Source organism: Haemaphysalis longicornis, unplaced genomic scaffold (genome assembly GCF_048455015.1).
Source record: "Haemaphysalis longicornis isolate Haplotype H1 unplaced genomic scaffold, Haemaphysalis longicornis Haplotype H1 scaffold_3, whole genome shotgun sequence".
Lineage (NCBI taxonomy): Eukaryota > Metazoa > Arthropoda > Arachnida > Ixodida > Ixodidae > Haemaphysalis > Haemaphysalis longicornis.
In genome coordinates, this window is record NW_027526335.1 from 18,186,067 (window position 1) to 18,201,537 (window position 15,471).

The 15,471-nt window shown below is 45.0% G+C and overlaps 1 protein-coding gene across 1 annotated transcript; it reads right to left on the reverse strand.

Annotated features, from left to right (window-relative positions):
- Window positions 1-1,298: 1,298 nt before the first annotated feature.
- On the reverse strand, window positions 1,299-15,327 carry LOC144174044 (protein saal1). Its single transcript, XM_077702456.1, has 11 exons — window positions 15,137-15,327; window positions 14,933-15,054; window positions 14,666-14,785; window positions 13,488-13,571; window positions 12,247-12,326; window positions 12,104-12,163; window positions 11,283-11,398; window positions 9,844-9,967; window positions 9,513-9,598; window positions 3,884-4,036; window positions 1,299-1,511 (listed from the first exon to the last, which is right to left on the reverse strand). The coding sequence occupies exons 1-11, from the start codon at window positions 15,147-15,149 to the stop codon at window positions 1,330-1,332; spliced, it is 1,140 nt and encodes a 379-aa protein (XP_077558582.1). The 5' UTR covers window positions 15,150-15,327; the 3' UTR covers window positions 1,299-1,329.
- Window positions 15,328-15,471: the final 144 nt, after the last annotated feature.

Genomic DNA, 15,471 nt, shown 5'->3' on the forward strand with positions numbered 1-15,471 from the left:
ACGCTTCGGTACGTCTATATTATCGTATGCTTTCGTAATTTCCACTGCTTGTCCCCGTTCTTACTGCTTTAGAAAGAATGTGCCCTAAATTTAAGCGCTAATAACTCGTTCGGCAAGCTTATAAGCTCTGCCTAATTTGCGTTTGCTTTTGCCGGCCTCCGCCAATCGCAGAGCTGGCTGGTGTGACATCATAGGTTCTGTTGCGGGAAATGAGCGAGTGGGTCGCATGGCCATTCCCTTTTTTCCTAATTATAAGCTTATTTGAGCGAAGTTTACATTAAAAGTGTCAGTATGATTCTAACGAGGCCATCTTTTGAATGAACCAAACCTGTTTTGTCTTCATGGCTCCTTTAAAGTGCAGTGCGTTTTGAGTAGCATGTTCGTGTCCTACAAACCTCTGTTGGCTATAATCAAATAATGTTTTACACCGTGTTTTGCTTTGTTTTCAGCGTGTTGTACTAGGATGGTGCAGATAACCTTGCAAATTACATTCGTTACGCGTATCGGTTTGTGTGCACCTTATTTTTTGGCAAAAGCTTTTGTGACGTCTACTTTAGGTCACGAAATGTTACCTGGGTTTACTGTAGATTCACATCAAAAGCAAACTTGGTTAAGGTGAACCGACACCTTTCAACAAGTATTTAACAGACGGAATGAAGAAAACAGCCACGTTTAGACAAATTTCTGATTAAATCAGTAGATTTTCCTAACACAGATTGCCCATAATTGCTATAATAAAAAGATGGGAGTACAAAAAAAAAAAAAAGCACATGGACGTGGCATAGCCTGTGCTGCGCAAGTTCTGTTCTTGCACACCCGCTGGGAGGAGGTCCTGTTGCGGAGGCTTCGAGTTGGGGTGGCATTATCCCCAGCAGTGACCCACGCTTGGCCTGCCCGCTATCACGCACCGTTTGCGGACACCTGTCCCTTTTGTACGGTCCCTGCGTCTGAAGCCGACACGAGCCACCTTCTATGGACCTGCCCTGCCCTTCAAACCTCTCGCCTGCAACACCTCCGGGGCACAGGACTCCATCCTGGGAGACCCCCTGATCTACAGCGGTGGATATGGGGGCCTCAGTACCGGTCTCTGTTGACGTTTCTGCGTGAAACCAATGTAATGTTGTATATATGACTGTTATGCCGTAAGGCAAACTCTCGCAAAAAAAAAAAAAAAAAAAAAAAAAAAGGCACTCATCTTGAACTTGTAACACCGTTGTATTGCACTGGAGCAGACGCTTGCAGCACCGTCGGCCGGCCCTCAATACACTGCGTATGAAATAAACAAAATTGCCACTCAATTCCGTTTCTGTGTAGTGACAAGCTTTATTTTCATCCTGTACAATCATCTGTGCTGAAGTTTAAAGCTTGTTCAAGAGCACTGCGAAGCAGGTGGAATGTGTCGTCGATGCTTTCCCGCCGTTGAAAGTTGGCATGACTAGGTGACTGTGCCTCTTGGAACCGCAGCTGTAGTGCAGAGTGCATTTCTTTCAGCCTTTCATAAAGACCGTCATCTGAAAAAGTTTAAAAGGCATGAAACACGAACAAGGCGCAGCTACATTTGGCATGCTTTCACTCATTAAGAAACAGGTCCACTCAGATGTGATGGGAGCACAGAAATTCGGCCGGATCGCATTGCTGCACCAGCTGGGAGAGCCGACGAGAACCAAAGCGCATGCTTTGGGGACATGCCGCCCCATCCGATGTGTTCAATCGCCGCTCTGCAGGCCCAAAGAGCAGCAATGGGCCCCATAGTGGCACTAGCACACTGATGATGATGATGATGATGATGATTCCTATTGGTTTCCCCTTTGATGCGGAGTGATGACATGTCATCTTCCCAAAAAGGACTAATACAACCATGTTTTACACTCTTGGTTTAATACTAGCGCTGCTTAGGGCAGGCACTAACGCTTATTAGGCCCGAAATACTTTCTTTTCTCTGTTACAAGTGGTAACTGTCCTAGGCAATATTCCCCTCCCTGCTTTTCGTCCACCAGCATTCTAATCTTCTTTTCGTCCCCTTGACAGCCTTGAAGTTAACTTCCTCTCTGATACCGTTAAATCCTAGGGCTTCTGAAAGCCCAATATTCCCTTCATGTAGATTTGGATGGATACCCTCACCCTATGTGCCGCATAGTTTCTGTTTCTTTTCCGCAGACCACGCATCACGCATACCCTATCATTTTGTGAATACTTCCCCACAAAACTCTTAGTTCGCAGGCAACCTGCTCTAGCCTCAAAAAGCAAAGCACTGCCCTGGGAATTATCGTAGAAATTTTCCTTTCTAATGTTCATCTTCTCAGCCCTGTACATCTCTAACGACGTTTTAGCTTCCATTTTTTCCCTCCATTTATTCGTTTCAATCTGCCTTGCCTCTTTTTTGGTTAACTTGGCTGTTTTGGATTCCCCACTGTTCTTTCCGTATTTCATCGTTAGCCTTCTAGTCTTTCTTAACCACTGCGTGTCCACGCTTTTCAGGTATAGGTACCTAAAAACCTTAGCTGCCCACCTTCGTTGATCCATTGCCCTCAACCTCATCTCAAAGCATATTTTACTCTGAGCTTCTCTAACTTCAAACGACGCCCAGCCCATATCTCCCTGAACTGCTTCGTTAGTTGTTTTTCCATGCGCGCCTAAGGCCAAACGTCCTACCGTTCTCTGGTTTACTTCAAGGCCTGATAGAACGTCTGATTTTAAGCAGAGTACAGCGTTTGCAAACGTGAGACCCGGAACCATTACTCCTTTCCACATTCCTCTTACTACTTCATATTTGTTATACCCCCACAGAGTTCTATGCTTCATTATAGCTGCGTTTCGCTTTCCCTTAACCTTAAGTTGCTCCATCAGCACCATCAGCATCAACACTACCGTCAGCAGCGACCGGCTTTCCTGTGACCACACCTTCAGCCTATCACACTTAATTAAAGGCACTACCCTGCGTGGAGTGGCAAGAACTGTTACAGGCGTCCAAAACACCTGCAGAGGGGAAATTACACACACGGCAGCGGGGGCAGATCAAACGCACATAGTATTGGGTACTGCACGCGCTCCTGGGCAGTGCAGTAAAGCCTTCCAGCTGCTGCTCCCATGCTCTGTTTAGCTATGATTGACGAAACTGGTCACCAAAAAAGTTTGTCTCTCTTATTTGCCTGCCCACAGCAGCTTTGAGCAGTTCCTGGGCAGCACAAAACTGCTCCTGCCACAGACATTCTATGGGCAAATAAAACATGGAGCTGCACAGAACTGCTCTGAGCAGGCACATAAAAAAGACCAATTAAAAAAGGCAATATGTTACATGCACTGAGCAATAGGAGCTACAGGATGTTAAGAAGACGTTGAATGACTTCCACAAAGACTTCGCACTGGCTTATAATGACAGAGCAATGTGATTTCTAGCTGGCTGGAACGAATTTAGGCATAAAGTACAGACAAGTGCTTATGCCCTCTTTTTCTGTGCTTGTTCCAGCCCATTAGAAATAAAACACTTGAACAAATATAACGACTAATCTGACAAAACCACTTTTTTACTTACACTTGGCACTTGCTGCCCTATTATATTTTTTTGACGTTCTTCCTTGTACATGCATATGCACAGTTGCGTAATCAAAGATTGCGTGTCAATTATGTTTGCCTGCTTGGAAAGAGCTTGAACGCGACCAGTCAACAACAGAACAAATACACCTGATTTGCGACTGTGTAGCACTAATCTGTGATGCTGTTAGACAACAACCGTACCAACTGCACTGATCTTAAACGCTCCCGTTCAAAGTGCACTGATTATACATTCTGGATGCTAAAAATTCACGCAGCCCAAGGTTTACTAAAATCGCACGGTCCCGCCCCCAGCAAGTGCAGGAAAATGAGTGGCCAAGTGCGCACTCACGTATGTCCTGTGTGCCCTTGGCTTGGCGAAGGCTCGTGACCAGGGTCACAGCAGAGCCGAGGGGCCGCCAGCAGTGCCTCGGTGGCAGGGGCGCTGCCTCCTGCCCCAGCAGCCAGTCTGCCAGCAGGGACTCCAGCTGCTCGCACCGTGGCACTACCAAGGGAGACAGCCAATGTAAGAACGGTCGCTTCTTGCCACGTGCAACAGATCACAAATTTGACCACGCAAAATTCACGTCTTATTACGGAGGGTCATTTTAAATGCACCTGAATTTTTTTATTTAAATTCACTGCTTCGAGATGTTTTTTTTTTTTTTAATGGCAGTTGAACTTGAAAGGTGGCCCTCAGTCTCCCTCAGCCTAAGTCTCAGTCTTGGTTTTCAGTCCCCAGCAGCTGCAGAGCCCCCGTCAATGGCAGCGGTCAGAACAGCGATACAGCAGAGGATGCTAAGAATCTCTGGGTCCAGATGGGCCACCTTTGAAAACAGACCCGGGCAACATTCAATGCACGCATTGTTTCTAGAGAGGGAAGTTTGACTGTACTACTAGAGGAGCTCTCAGACATTAGGTGGGATATTATAGGGTTAAGCAAACTTAGAAGGGCAGGACAAGGGTTTATGGAGCTCACTAGCAAGCATATTCTGTGCTACAGTGGACCTCCGAGTACCTTTCCCGGGTCCGCCCATGTCCTGGCCAACCTTGTACCACCCGCCGACGGTTCGTACTCAACACCGCGCTTCCCGCCGTTACCAATTACACGCACAACGCCTATCACGCACCCTGTACCCACCCCCCAGTTCCCGTCTAACTCGTGAGGCTGCGTGCCTCATTCGACAGGCTCAAACCTCCTCACTCCCCTCCCATCACATTCTTCACCGCATCTATCGGCGCCCTGGCCATCCTTCCTGTCCCACCTGTTCTTCCTACCCATCCATCCCTCATTCTTATTGGGACTGCACCCCGCCATCTCTTGACCCATCCCTCGCCTCCATCACCTCCTGGGAGCTCTGGCTGTCTCCCCCGCTGACAGTAAACATCCAGGCTGCTCAGGATGGGATGATTGTAATGGGAGGATGATTGTGATGGGAGACTAACTCAAACGTCGGTAAGAAGCAAATGGGAGAAAGGTCAGTGGGGAACTTCAGAATAGGCAATCGCAACACTCGAGGAGATACACTGGTAGGATTTGCAGAGAGAAATAACCTGATGTTGATGAACATGTTCTTCTACAAACAAAAGAATAGGAAATGGACATGAAAAAGCCCCGATGGTACAATGAAAAATGAAAATGATTTCATTTTAAGTGACAACCCAGGTATTGTGCAAGATGCAGAAGTCCTAAGTAAGATTCGGAGCAGCAATCATAGGATGGTTAGATGCAAGCTAAGGTTGAATTCTCAAAACAGAAAGGAAAAAACTAATGAAAACTAAGAAATCCCGCATGTAGTCAGTCAGAGCCGGATCGCAAGAGTTAAAAATAACTCTTTAAAACAAATTCACGCTTCTGAACAAGCAGAACGAGATCAGTGTAGACAGGCTAAATGGCGAACTAACACCGGCACTCAGTGAATCAGTGGCAACCGTGGGAAAAGCAACATGCAGGGAAAAAACTGGAAAAGTAACTACGAAAACAAAGGAACTAATTGCCAAATGTAACGATATGAAAGTGTGAAGTACAGTGAACTGGATTGAATTAGCTGAGCTTTCGAAACTGATTAACAGAAGTAAAACAAACGACATTTGCGCATATAACATGGCAGTGATCGAGGAAACGCTGCAGATAGGGGGAAGCTTGGAAGCAACTGAGAGAAAGCTAGCCATTCGCAATGACAGGATCTACGCACTCAGAGACGAGCAGGGTAGCACTACACACAACTTGGACAAGATAATAAAGGTATCAGAACGATTCTACACCAGACTGTATGTCAGCGACATTAGATCAGAGGAAACTACTGAGAGCACAAACTTAACTTGCGACGTCCCACTAGTTACTATAGAGGAAGTAGGAAAGACTCTCAAGGACATGAAAAGAGGAAAAGCTGCAGGTGACAATGGCATAACCGTGGATCTTTTGAAGGAGGGAGGAGATATTGTACTGTAAAAGCTTGCTGTACTATTTTCGGAATGCTTGAAGACTCAAAAAGTGCCCACAGCCTGTGAAAACGCCAACATTATTCTGATTCATCAGAAGGGAAATCCTACGGACCTCAATAATTACAGAGCCATCAGCCTAATTTCAGTTTTTTACAAGCTTTTTACCAAAGTTATAGTTAGTTGCATATGTTACAGCCTGGATTCCCAACAACCCAGGGAGCAGGCTGGGTTTAGGAAAGGGTACTCTACCGTGGATTACACCCATGTCGTCAATCAAGTGACAGAAAAATCCACTGAGCACACTAAACCCCTTTGCATGGCATTTATAGATTATGAGAAGGTGTACAATTCCATACTCACTGCAGCCGTGCTAGAAGTACTAAAAGACCAGGGAATAGAGGAAACCTACATAAGACTTGTAGAAGATATATGAGGCGTTTTTTTTTTTCTTTCGAAATGAGCCAGATACACCTAAAGCAAATTTGAGAAACAAGCATAATTATATAGTATATATTACATGTCAGCAAGTGGAAGTTTATGGCCACAAGTAATTAAAAATTATGCGGTGAATTTGAGCAAGATCGGGGTGATCAGTTTCTATTTGGCTCATATTGAATTGAAACACTCAAGTTGATGCTGCATTCTTATGAAAACTTTGTTTAAACTGACTTTCAAGCATTGTGCGATTGAGTTTTGGTGGAAAATGCATTAGACACATGCAACAGGGTGTCAAGAACAGTAGAACTATACTAGGAGAGAAGGTGAGTCATCTTGGCACCATTGGCTGCTCTTTTCAAGTTCATCCCTAAGATAATTATCTTGGCAACAAATCAAGGCATTAGCGAAGCAAGCAAGCTATCCATTGCTTTGCCATTATTTCCCAAAACACTTCACAAGAACGCTGCTCATAACTTATTCTTCACCTTGATGAAGTGGTTCGGACTTTCAGAACGGGGGGGGGGGGATTTGCCAGGGATTGTACTAAAATGGTAAATATTGGAGTAAAAACCAAATAAATACAACCAGAGGTATTTGGTTAGAATGGGGAAGACGAAATGAAATCATTGTTTCACATCTTTTTCATTTCGTTCACTTCTTCCGTTTAATTTGTGGTTGACACCTGGGGACAGATCTTTCGCCGATGTTGAAATCGCCGTCTAAATTCATAACAGGCTAGATCGGAAACAGAAAAAAAAAAAAAAAAAAAAAAAAACTACCGAAAACACCTATGAAACCAGTCTGAAAGCAAACTTCCATTGGGCAAATGCATTTGGCTCATTTTCAATATGAACCACAATCTGCATACACGTTTTCAGAGCGTTATCTCAACTTATTTCTAGCCACCCCTTTTTTAGGGGAAAGTTGCAGAGTTTTTCTTGTCACTGCAGCTTTATCCGAATGCATCCGAAAAGCACCTTAAGGAATGCACGGGCAGGATAACCCCCCGCAAGCGAAGTGATAAATATCCGATAAGAAAGAAAGTGAGACAGGGAGATACCATCTCTCCAAAACTATTCACAGCATGTCTGGAGGGGGTATTTAGAAAGCTTGACTGGGAAAACATAGAATTAAGGATAAACGAGGAATACTTGAGCCATTTGAGGTTTGCGGACGATAGTCATGCTGAATGAGACTGCAGAACACATGCAAACAATGCTTGAGGAACTACAGTCAGAAAGCACGGCCGTGGGGCTAAAAATAAATATGAGTAAATCTAAAGTAATGAGGAATAAGCATGCCAAAAACGTCCTCTTCAGCTTATGAAACAAAATGCCACAAGTAAAAGAATATATAACTACCTTGGACAGATATTTAGTAATGAACCAAACCACGAGAGAAGAATAGGTATGGGTTGGGGAGCACTCGGCCAGCACTTCCAAATAATGAAAAGTAAGCCACCTCTGTCACTGAAAATAAAAATATAGAACCACCACATACTGCCAGTGATGACAGACAGAACTGAAACTCGGCACCTTACTAAACAACTGGAGTGCAAACTTAGGTCGGCTCAATGGGCCGTGGAATGAATAATGTTAGGAGTAACACTCAGGGACAGGAAATGAGCTACCTGGATCAGGCAACAAACCAGGGTTGATGATGTCATAGTTCAAACAAAGAAAAAATGGACCTGGGCTGGCCATGCAGTGAGACGAACCGACATACCTTGGAAAATTAGGGTAACAGAGTGGACGCCAAGAGATGGGTCCAGAAGAAGGGGAAGGCCAATAACACGATGGAGGGATTAAATACGGAACTTCAGAGTTAAACTGTGGACTCGAGCAGCGCAGGACCGGAGCAGTTGGAGGTCAGTGGGAGAGGCTTTCGTCCTGCAGTGGACCTACGTAAGCTGAGGATGATGATTACGAGTAGTAGTTTAACTTTTAGCTCACAGCCAGAAAGGAACGTTTTGTATGGCTCTTAATGGGCCTTAATTAAGGCACGGTCATGTGCTTAGTGGGCCATTCAAGACCATGCTCAAACAAACAAAAAAAATACTTACTGTGGAACCTCACTCTGGTACACAAAAAAGTGACCAACCAATGTGAAAGCATCTAGTGCAGGGGTTCTCAAACATGTTGGTCCCAGGGAACCCTGCTAAGTTCCGTTAAGTGCCAAGGAACCCCCCCCCCTCCCGCCATTTTTCATTCCGTTCATGCTACATTAACCTGCAATAAATTCAAAAGCAAGCAAGGGTATCGTTTTTTTGCTCCCGTCGACTTTACGCGAAAGCGTACGCTAGCAGCACCTATCTCCAAACAGGAGTAATGCGCATGGGAGTAATATAAGACCGACATTCAAGTGCAATAGTTCAACCACGTGGCCCGTTTTCGGAGTCTGGCTGGCTACAAGCTGCTGGCGAGATTTATTGCGCAGCTCGCGCGTTTCTGTTATGCGCCGAGATGTGCTTACTGACACTTGGGCGTGAGTAATGGAGGTTCCTTAGATCGATCGCACCTCAAGTTCACCATATAAGACTTTGCGACTGCGGAACCAGGGAAAATTTATCAGTGGCTCGCGGAACCCTGAGAAGGGGCCTGCGGAACCCCTAGGTTCCGCGGAACCCACTTTGAGAAACCATGATCTAGTGGGTTAATTCTACCAGAATGATGGAGCTTGAAGGATGGCGGACAAGGAGGGAGATTTAATTAAACTAGCACTCCTTTTCAAATGAACGCTTTGAACTTGGAGTTGTGCTGGTCTGGAAAAGCCTCATCAGAGCACACTATACTGCAGTGAACTTCAGAGGTTGACCTGAAGCTATCTTGACCATGACTAGCCTCGTACGCATGCGTCAGTTAAAGAGCAAAGACATGCTTGCTCAGAACTTGATGGAAAGAGCACATGGTCTCATGGTCATAGCCAATACCATGCCACAAAATTTATCACACCTTTTATAGGTACTCCACTTGCTCCAAAAGTAGCTTTCCCTTTCTTCTGTCTCCAACGTAGATGAAGCACTTAAATGCTTTACCCTGGCTACTTAGCAGAACAGCACAAAATGTTTCTAGAAAATTACCAGAAAATTAAGCACCTACCCAGGAAGGCTTTGGCATCTGTTTCAACGTCCATGACATGTAGAAGGTGCCAGAATGCATCCAGAGAGTCATACTTGTCTAGTGAGCTGCATGTGAAGTTGGAAATAAACCAAGAAAGTGTACCTTGACATGCTTGGCCAATATCACTGAACGCTTCACTTCATTAACAGTCAGCCTAACAATTTGGACAATCATGATGGAACAATCATTAACATATCAGCGATTTCCAAACTTCTTGATTATTCCCACATTTTGCATCACCACAGTCAGGTCCAAAAAATAGGCCGTCGATGAATATGTAAGCGACAACCAGTTGGAACACTGTGCTCACCTGAGGTAGGTGGCAGCAGTGAAGAGCGACCCAACAAAGTTCTTGCTGACACTCGCGGCGCAAAGCCCGGGATCCTCGTCCATCACACAGTCAAGGACCTGCAAGCTCAGCTTCAGCAGTTCCTCTGAGCAAAATTGGGAAAGAACATCACATACACTCATCAGGGCATTGGCCAACACCCTTCACCATGGGGCTGGGGTGTCTACTTACAACAAAGGCATTTCCAGGCCAGCTCACAATCACATGAGGGAGCGAGCGCCCTTGCCTTCTTTTTCTCCTACCTGGCCAGGTTTTAGGGGTAATTTTCTGGTACAACAAAAAATGAAAGAAGCTCACACTAACGCGTAAGACTTGAAGGTAGCGAAGCTGTATGCAACCTTCACGACCATCACAACAGCTTAAGTACGTGACTGCACTGAATCGCTTCTTCTTTGTGCTGCAATGGCCTTTACGCCATCATTGTTGCTATGAGTGAGCTTCTTTCATTTTTTGGAAGCGATAATCGTTGGACATCACCTTGGAGGGGCATCAGTATGACAAGTCTTTCTCATTCTGAGCAAGTGTTGCCACGATTATGGCGAACGCTGGAGTTGTTTTTTTGGGGGGGGGGGGGAGGGAAGGAGAGGGGAGAGGGGGGGGGGGGGGGGGGCAATTTTAGGCAATTCCCGTGCCTATGCCTGGCTTGATGAACGTGCGCAAAGGGCGCTGGTTGGTCGTCACGAGGCACGCACACACGAGCGCTAGGCATTTTCTTGGTTTTGTTAACTGTCCAGCGGTCGCTGCGAGGCCCACACGCATGTGTGGGCTCGGCAATTTTTTCGGTATTTTTAACTGCGGACGTGGAAAATTACGATTTGCTTCACTGTTGAAAAACACCTCCCAGCTACACTAGAATTGACTAGCTTCTCTGTTTGCGGGATTTTCTTTTTTTCTTTTAAACAGGTGGACATTTAGTCAGACCAGATGTTTACAGGGCAACCAGGACTCTGCATTTTGTCATCTGAATCCGCAAGCTACTGGTAACCCAAACAGATGTGGGTGAAATCTTCAGGTTTGTTCATTTCATGTCCATTTAAGTGTCCTTTTGGAGCGTGCACTGATTGGCTGAAAGCAGACGACCAGGTGCTTCGCAGCACAAGCGAGGCGTGGCGTTGGTTGCTATCATTGGTCAGAAGCCTCACAAGTGCAACTCCATCACGAGTGAAATGGACGCTAAACGGACACTTTCAAAATGAACACAACTCAGATTTATGCACCTAGTTTGATTCAAAACTTGCCCTACTGACCTATGCCATCACTTTGTTCCCATTACATAAGGGGACAACATTTTGTGATTCCACAATTGCTCCAGCTCTGGATTGGGAGCTTTGCAGTACCAGAACAAAACAAACCTGCTATGGTGATCAAAGAAATAATAACGGAAAAAAAGAAACACGTGCCATTCATTGAGTTCTCCAAGATGAACGTTATGCTCGGGAGGCAGCTGTCGCAGCAGCGAATGGCGTCAAGCCACAATGGTAGCGACTCCTCATTAGACATGCACGTCTGGCAAAGCCTGCAGTAAAGAGGGACACCCCATTACAAAAAAGGAGACACTTCTGCTCCCTCCGGTTTCCCGCAAAATCAAAAAAAGGGAGAAGCTTGGAAACATAAAATGCATACATGCTGCTAATATCACTTACATATGCTATAACAGATTACAGGCTAGACTAGTCGTACGTTGAACCGGATAAAGATTTAGGCAAATGACGATGCCTGCCAGAGTTGCACTGAGCCCATTCTTTGGCACCTGCCATGCAGAGCAGTCTTTCGTTTTCCTAAATGCTGTTCTTGCCTTTTATTGCTGCACTTGCATAGTTACTACCAGGCCTGCCATGTACTACACGAGCACACAAAAAGAGGACACATAAATGAGGTTGCAGTACAAGGTGACCTAAAAAAATTTCAGCAAAAATGCAAAAGGTCACCAGTGATGCTCTTCTCTGGTACATAACACTGCTTTGGCCACATTATGGTGCTCTAGTTTGTGCCTGTCACTCTAGCTGCCTAGAAAGAAATTAGTGCTGGAAATTCACATGGGATCAGTTTTGTTGAGGGCCTACGACATAGATACAAGTATTGCCTTGTTAGAACACAAAAGGTTTTCTTTTACTTTCGTGTAAAAAACAATGCTGCTATACGGAATGCATGGACTGAAAACAGCGGTGAGTGCAAAAAGGAACTAGAGCTGACGCATTACTGCAGGTTGTAGAAGCATTACCTCAGCACTTGGATGAGTGTAGGTGAGTCTGTTCCCCCAAGGAGCTGCATTGCAATCTGCCTGCAGAAGAAACACTCACACTTCTAAGAACACCAGCAAAGGAAAAAGAAGAAACGCAAAGTGGGGTGCAAGCCTCTACTTACAGGATGCCCTCATCATGCGAGAGGGCCAGGCTCAGGTCCGGAAATACGGCCATATTTCCCAGGATGCCAATTATGATTTCCTGCAAAGCAAAACAAGGCCCCAAGATACTACCCCTGCAAAATTCTCGCCACAAAGGCAGCGGAGGGAAAATAATGGGCTTCTATGGGTTGCGTTTGTAGCAGCCCCAAAGGATTTCATGCATGCTCTGCTTTTACACAGCACAAAACGACACTCAAGTGGGGAAACACATGCTCTTGCCACGTTTCTGAATGCTCAAGTATTGCTATGTGGGCTCAGCAAGGAAGCCCATCCGTCTGTCTGTAACACTTCATGTGATACAACTTTGCCTCATGCCATTATAAATGGCACTAGGGCCTGCATGCTTTCGTATGAGACTAGAAGATGTCTCCACAACAATGCATTTGTGTATAGTAGTGAAGCCGAATTTGAGGAAGCTCAGTGCACAGCACTCAACAGGGATCGATAGGGTCGTATCAAGGCATATAATGGGCCTCCTCGCGGACTGCCCAAGACGCGATCCGGCGCTCGTTTTTCCCATGTATTCCTATGGGGCTTCCGGTCCGAGGGCAGTCCTCTGACTGCCCGCGGACCGTCCAGGACTGGTAAATCGAGGAGGCCCAATAAAAGGCCCTTTGGCCACCATTTTTGATAGAAGTCTTCTGATATTGCCCCTGAAATAACCCAGCAATGCATTTGTGTATTGTAGTGGGGCTGACTCTAAAAGGTTTGGTGTATAGCAAGGGCCCTCAACCTTTATCCAACGATTCTCACTTGGGAGTTTCTACAATTTCTGTATTATTGCTAGCATTACAGAAATTACTATTGAGTTCGAAGTACACAAAGCTTGCTATTGCTATAGTTGCGAAACTGCGCCCTCATTACAAGTTTTTTTTGACGGGGTATAACAATTCTATCACAGCGGAATTTGCATATAAAAAAAAAGATTTTAAATTATCCACACACTCATCAACCCCTACTGCGAAATATTTAAGAGCGCAGACAAGAAAAATGGTCAGCCAGTAGGCCAACTACATGTCAAAAAGAGCAGGCATTTCGCTAAGCTCATACATTCAATTGCTGCTCTTTAAATAACCCTCTCCACTGAAGAAGGAAGAAAAATATTGTATTTTTTTCGATGCTTAGCATATTCTTATTCAAGAGACGAATGGGATTTAAAAGACAGTGAAAAGAAACTGGCAACAAAGGCAAAGGTTCTCACCACCAAACGAGGTGATCTCGATGTTGCAATGATTTGGAGAAAAATTTCAAAGGCCTTAAACTCATGGAGGAAATGTGCAACATCCTGCAAAAAGAAAATGTAAAAAACAGAAGAATAAACAAGGTGCCACGTTTAACTGCTAAGCTCAAGAAATTATCAGTCATTTAAATCTAATCCCTGCATCTTGTTTCTATTTTTTAATAGGAACTACAGGTACCTTCAGCTGAAACATGCCTGTGTAGGTAATTAATACAGATAATACACATTAATACATATTAATCAGTATTATGTGTGTATCTATCTATACACCTATACATATTAATAATACATATTTATAAATTATTACAAATAAGACAAAATATGTAAAATTTTCTGCAAGTAGTGATCCGTCTTTGACCCCCTGCGACTCTTTCAAGCGTGCCGAAATACAGGCAAAGTACATATCAAATACTTTGTACTGCTAACAGCCTGTCATGTCCTCCTACCCTGGCACCCCTTGTGTCATGCGCTCGCTTCACAACTCCCAGTGAGGGTAATCTGCACTAATTTCTCCCTAAACGGGCAAACTGCAGCCGCTCACTGACTAGCCAGAGTCACTGTCAATTATTAATTACTATATCTTGCTTTGGTTAAGGTTTCATCCAGACATGGTGCTTGCTTTGGCTAACATTTCGACCACGCGTAGTTATGGCTACAGTTATGCCTGGCCATCTGCAATTGCTAATAGTGATTAATAATTAACAGCAACTCTGACCCGTCAGAATGCAGCAGCGCTTCAGCCAGTTGGGTAAAAATTAAGACAGACTGCTCCCACCGAGTGCATTGCTTGTCAGGGTAGGGAACAATTGGTGACGCTTACTGTACCCCTGCCCTAACTTTAGCTTGTCTTCTTTCGCTGTGTGGACAGCCGAACAGGCTGTCATTGCGTGTGGTACGGACCACTAAAAGTGTGCGCTCATTCGGCTAAAGTGGGGGAAGATGCATACCAAAGCAAAACTTTGAAATGCACAAATGACAATGCAACTAGCCCACAAACTTGCACTTGCATGAATACTTTAATAACTAGTGAATTAGGGTGGAGCAGCCCGTAGGACGTAAGGCGCGCAAAAAAAGTTATTTAACCGCTGATGAGATGATGCTGAACGCTACATGCAAGATGCATACAACTGAATACTTACAGAATTTGCCGCCATGTCCCAAAGGGTGCATAGTTCCTCCTCGACCTCCTTGTCCAACTCCACAACTCCATCAGGTGGCAGTTCCTCACTTTCTCCTGAGGAGCTCTCATTTTCGACCACCTACCGTTTGCAAATGGTAACAACGGCACATGACGCTGGCAGGGGAACACACAGTGCACAGCGAAACCAGCGAAACCCCGACGATATTCAGGCAGTAAAGTAGAGTCCAGTGCGCAGCGGCAACGCTGCTCTGAATGCAGAACTCACTTTGATCGCTTTGAGGAGACACTGAAAGACCCAGTGCCTGCTGAACACAGTTTCGCCAATTTTGTCAGCCTCTAAGGTTTTCTCCGCTTCGACAAGCTCCGGCGGAGGCGATGGATTTCTCTCTAAATAAAGAGAAAGCTGCTACAGCACGTTCTTACAGACAATTCACGTAAGTAACGGGACTTAATACCCCATCAAGCTTACCTGCCTCGTCCATAATCCCAGCAGGATTGTCCAGCGTGCAGCGCCTATTAGATTACTACACCACAAATCAAACAGCATTCGCAACTTTACTGCTGTTTTGTGGAACAGTTATCAGACATTCAAGATATGAGCGCAACGATGCGCTCGTGGGCGCTGCCATGTTCACTGTAAAAAAATCCGCACGAGCATACAACAAAACCGACAAAACTACCTAACGTGAGACCATAATAACAATTAAGGAACTACAAAATAACGCTGTGCATAACTTTACCTGTCCTTAGCATAGAGTTTAATACTTCTATGGTCCTTTGTACGCATGGAGGAAAGAAATAGTG

Bases quoted from the DNA above. Each gene is read 5' to 3' on its own strand.
- LOC144174044 (XM_077702456.1), bottom strand. The intron at 12,164-12,246 runs GTAAGTAGAGGC...TTTCTTCTGCAG, and splicing joins TCGCATGATGAGGGCATCCT to GCAGATTGCAATGCAGCTCC. The intron at 9,968-11,282 runs GCACGTGTTTCT...AATTTTGCTCAG, and splicing joins CTTGGAGAACTCAATGAATG to AGGAACTGCTGAAGCTGAGC.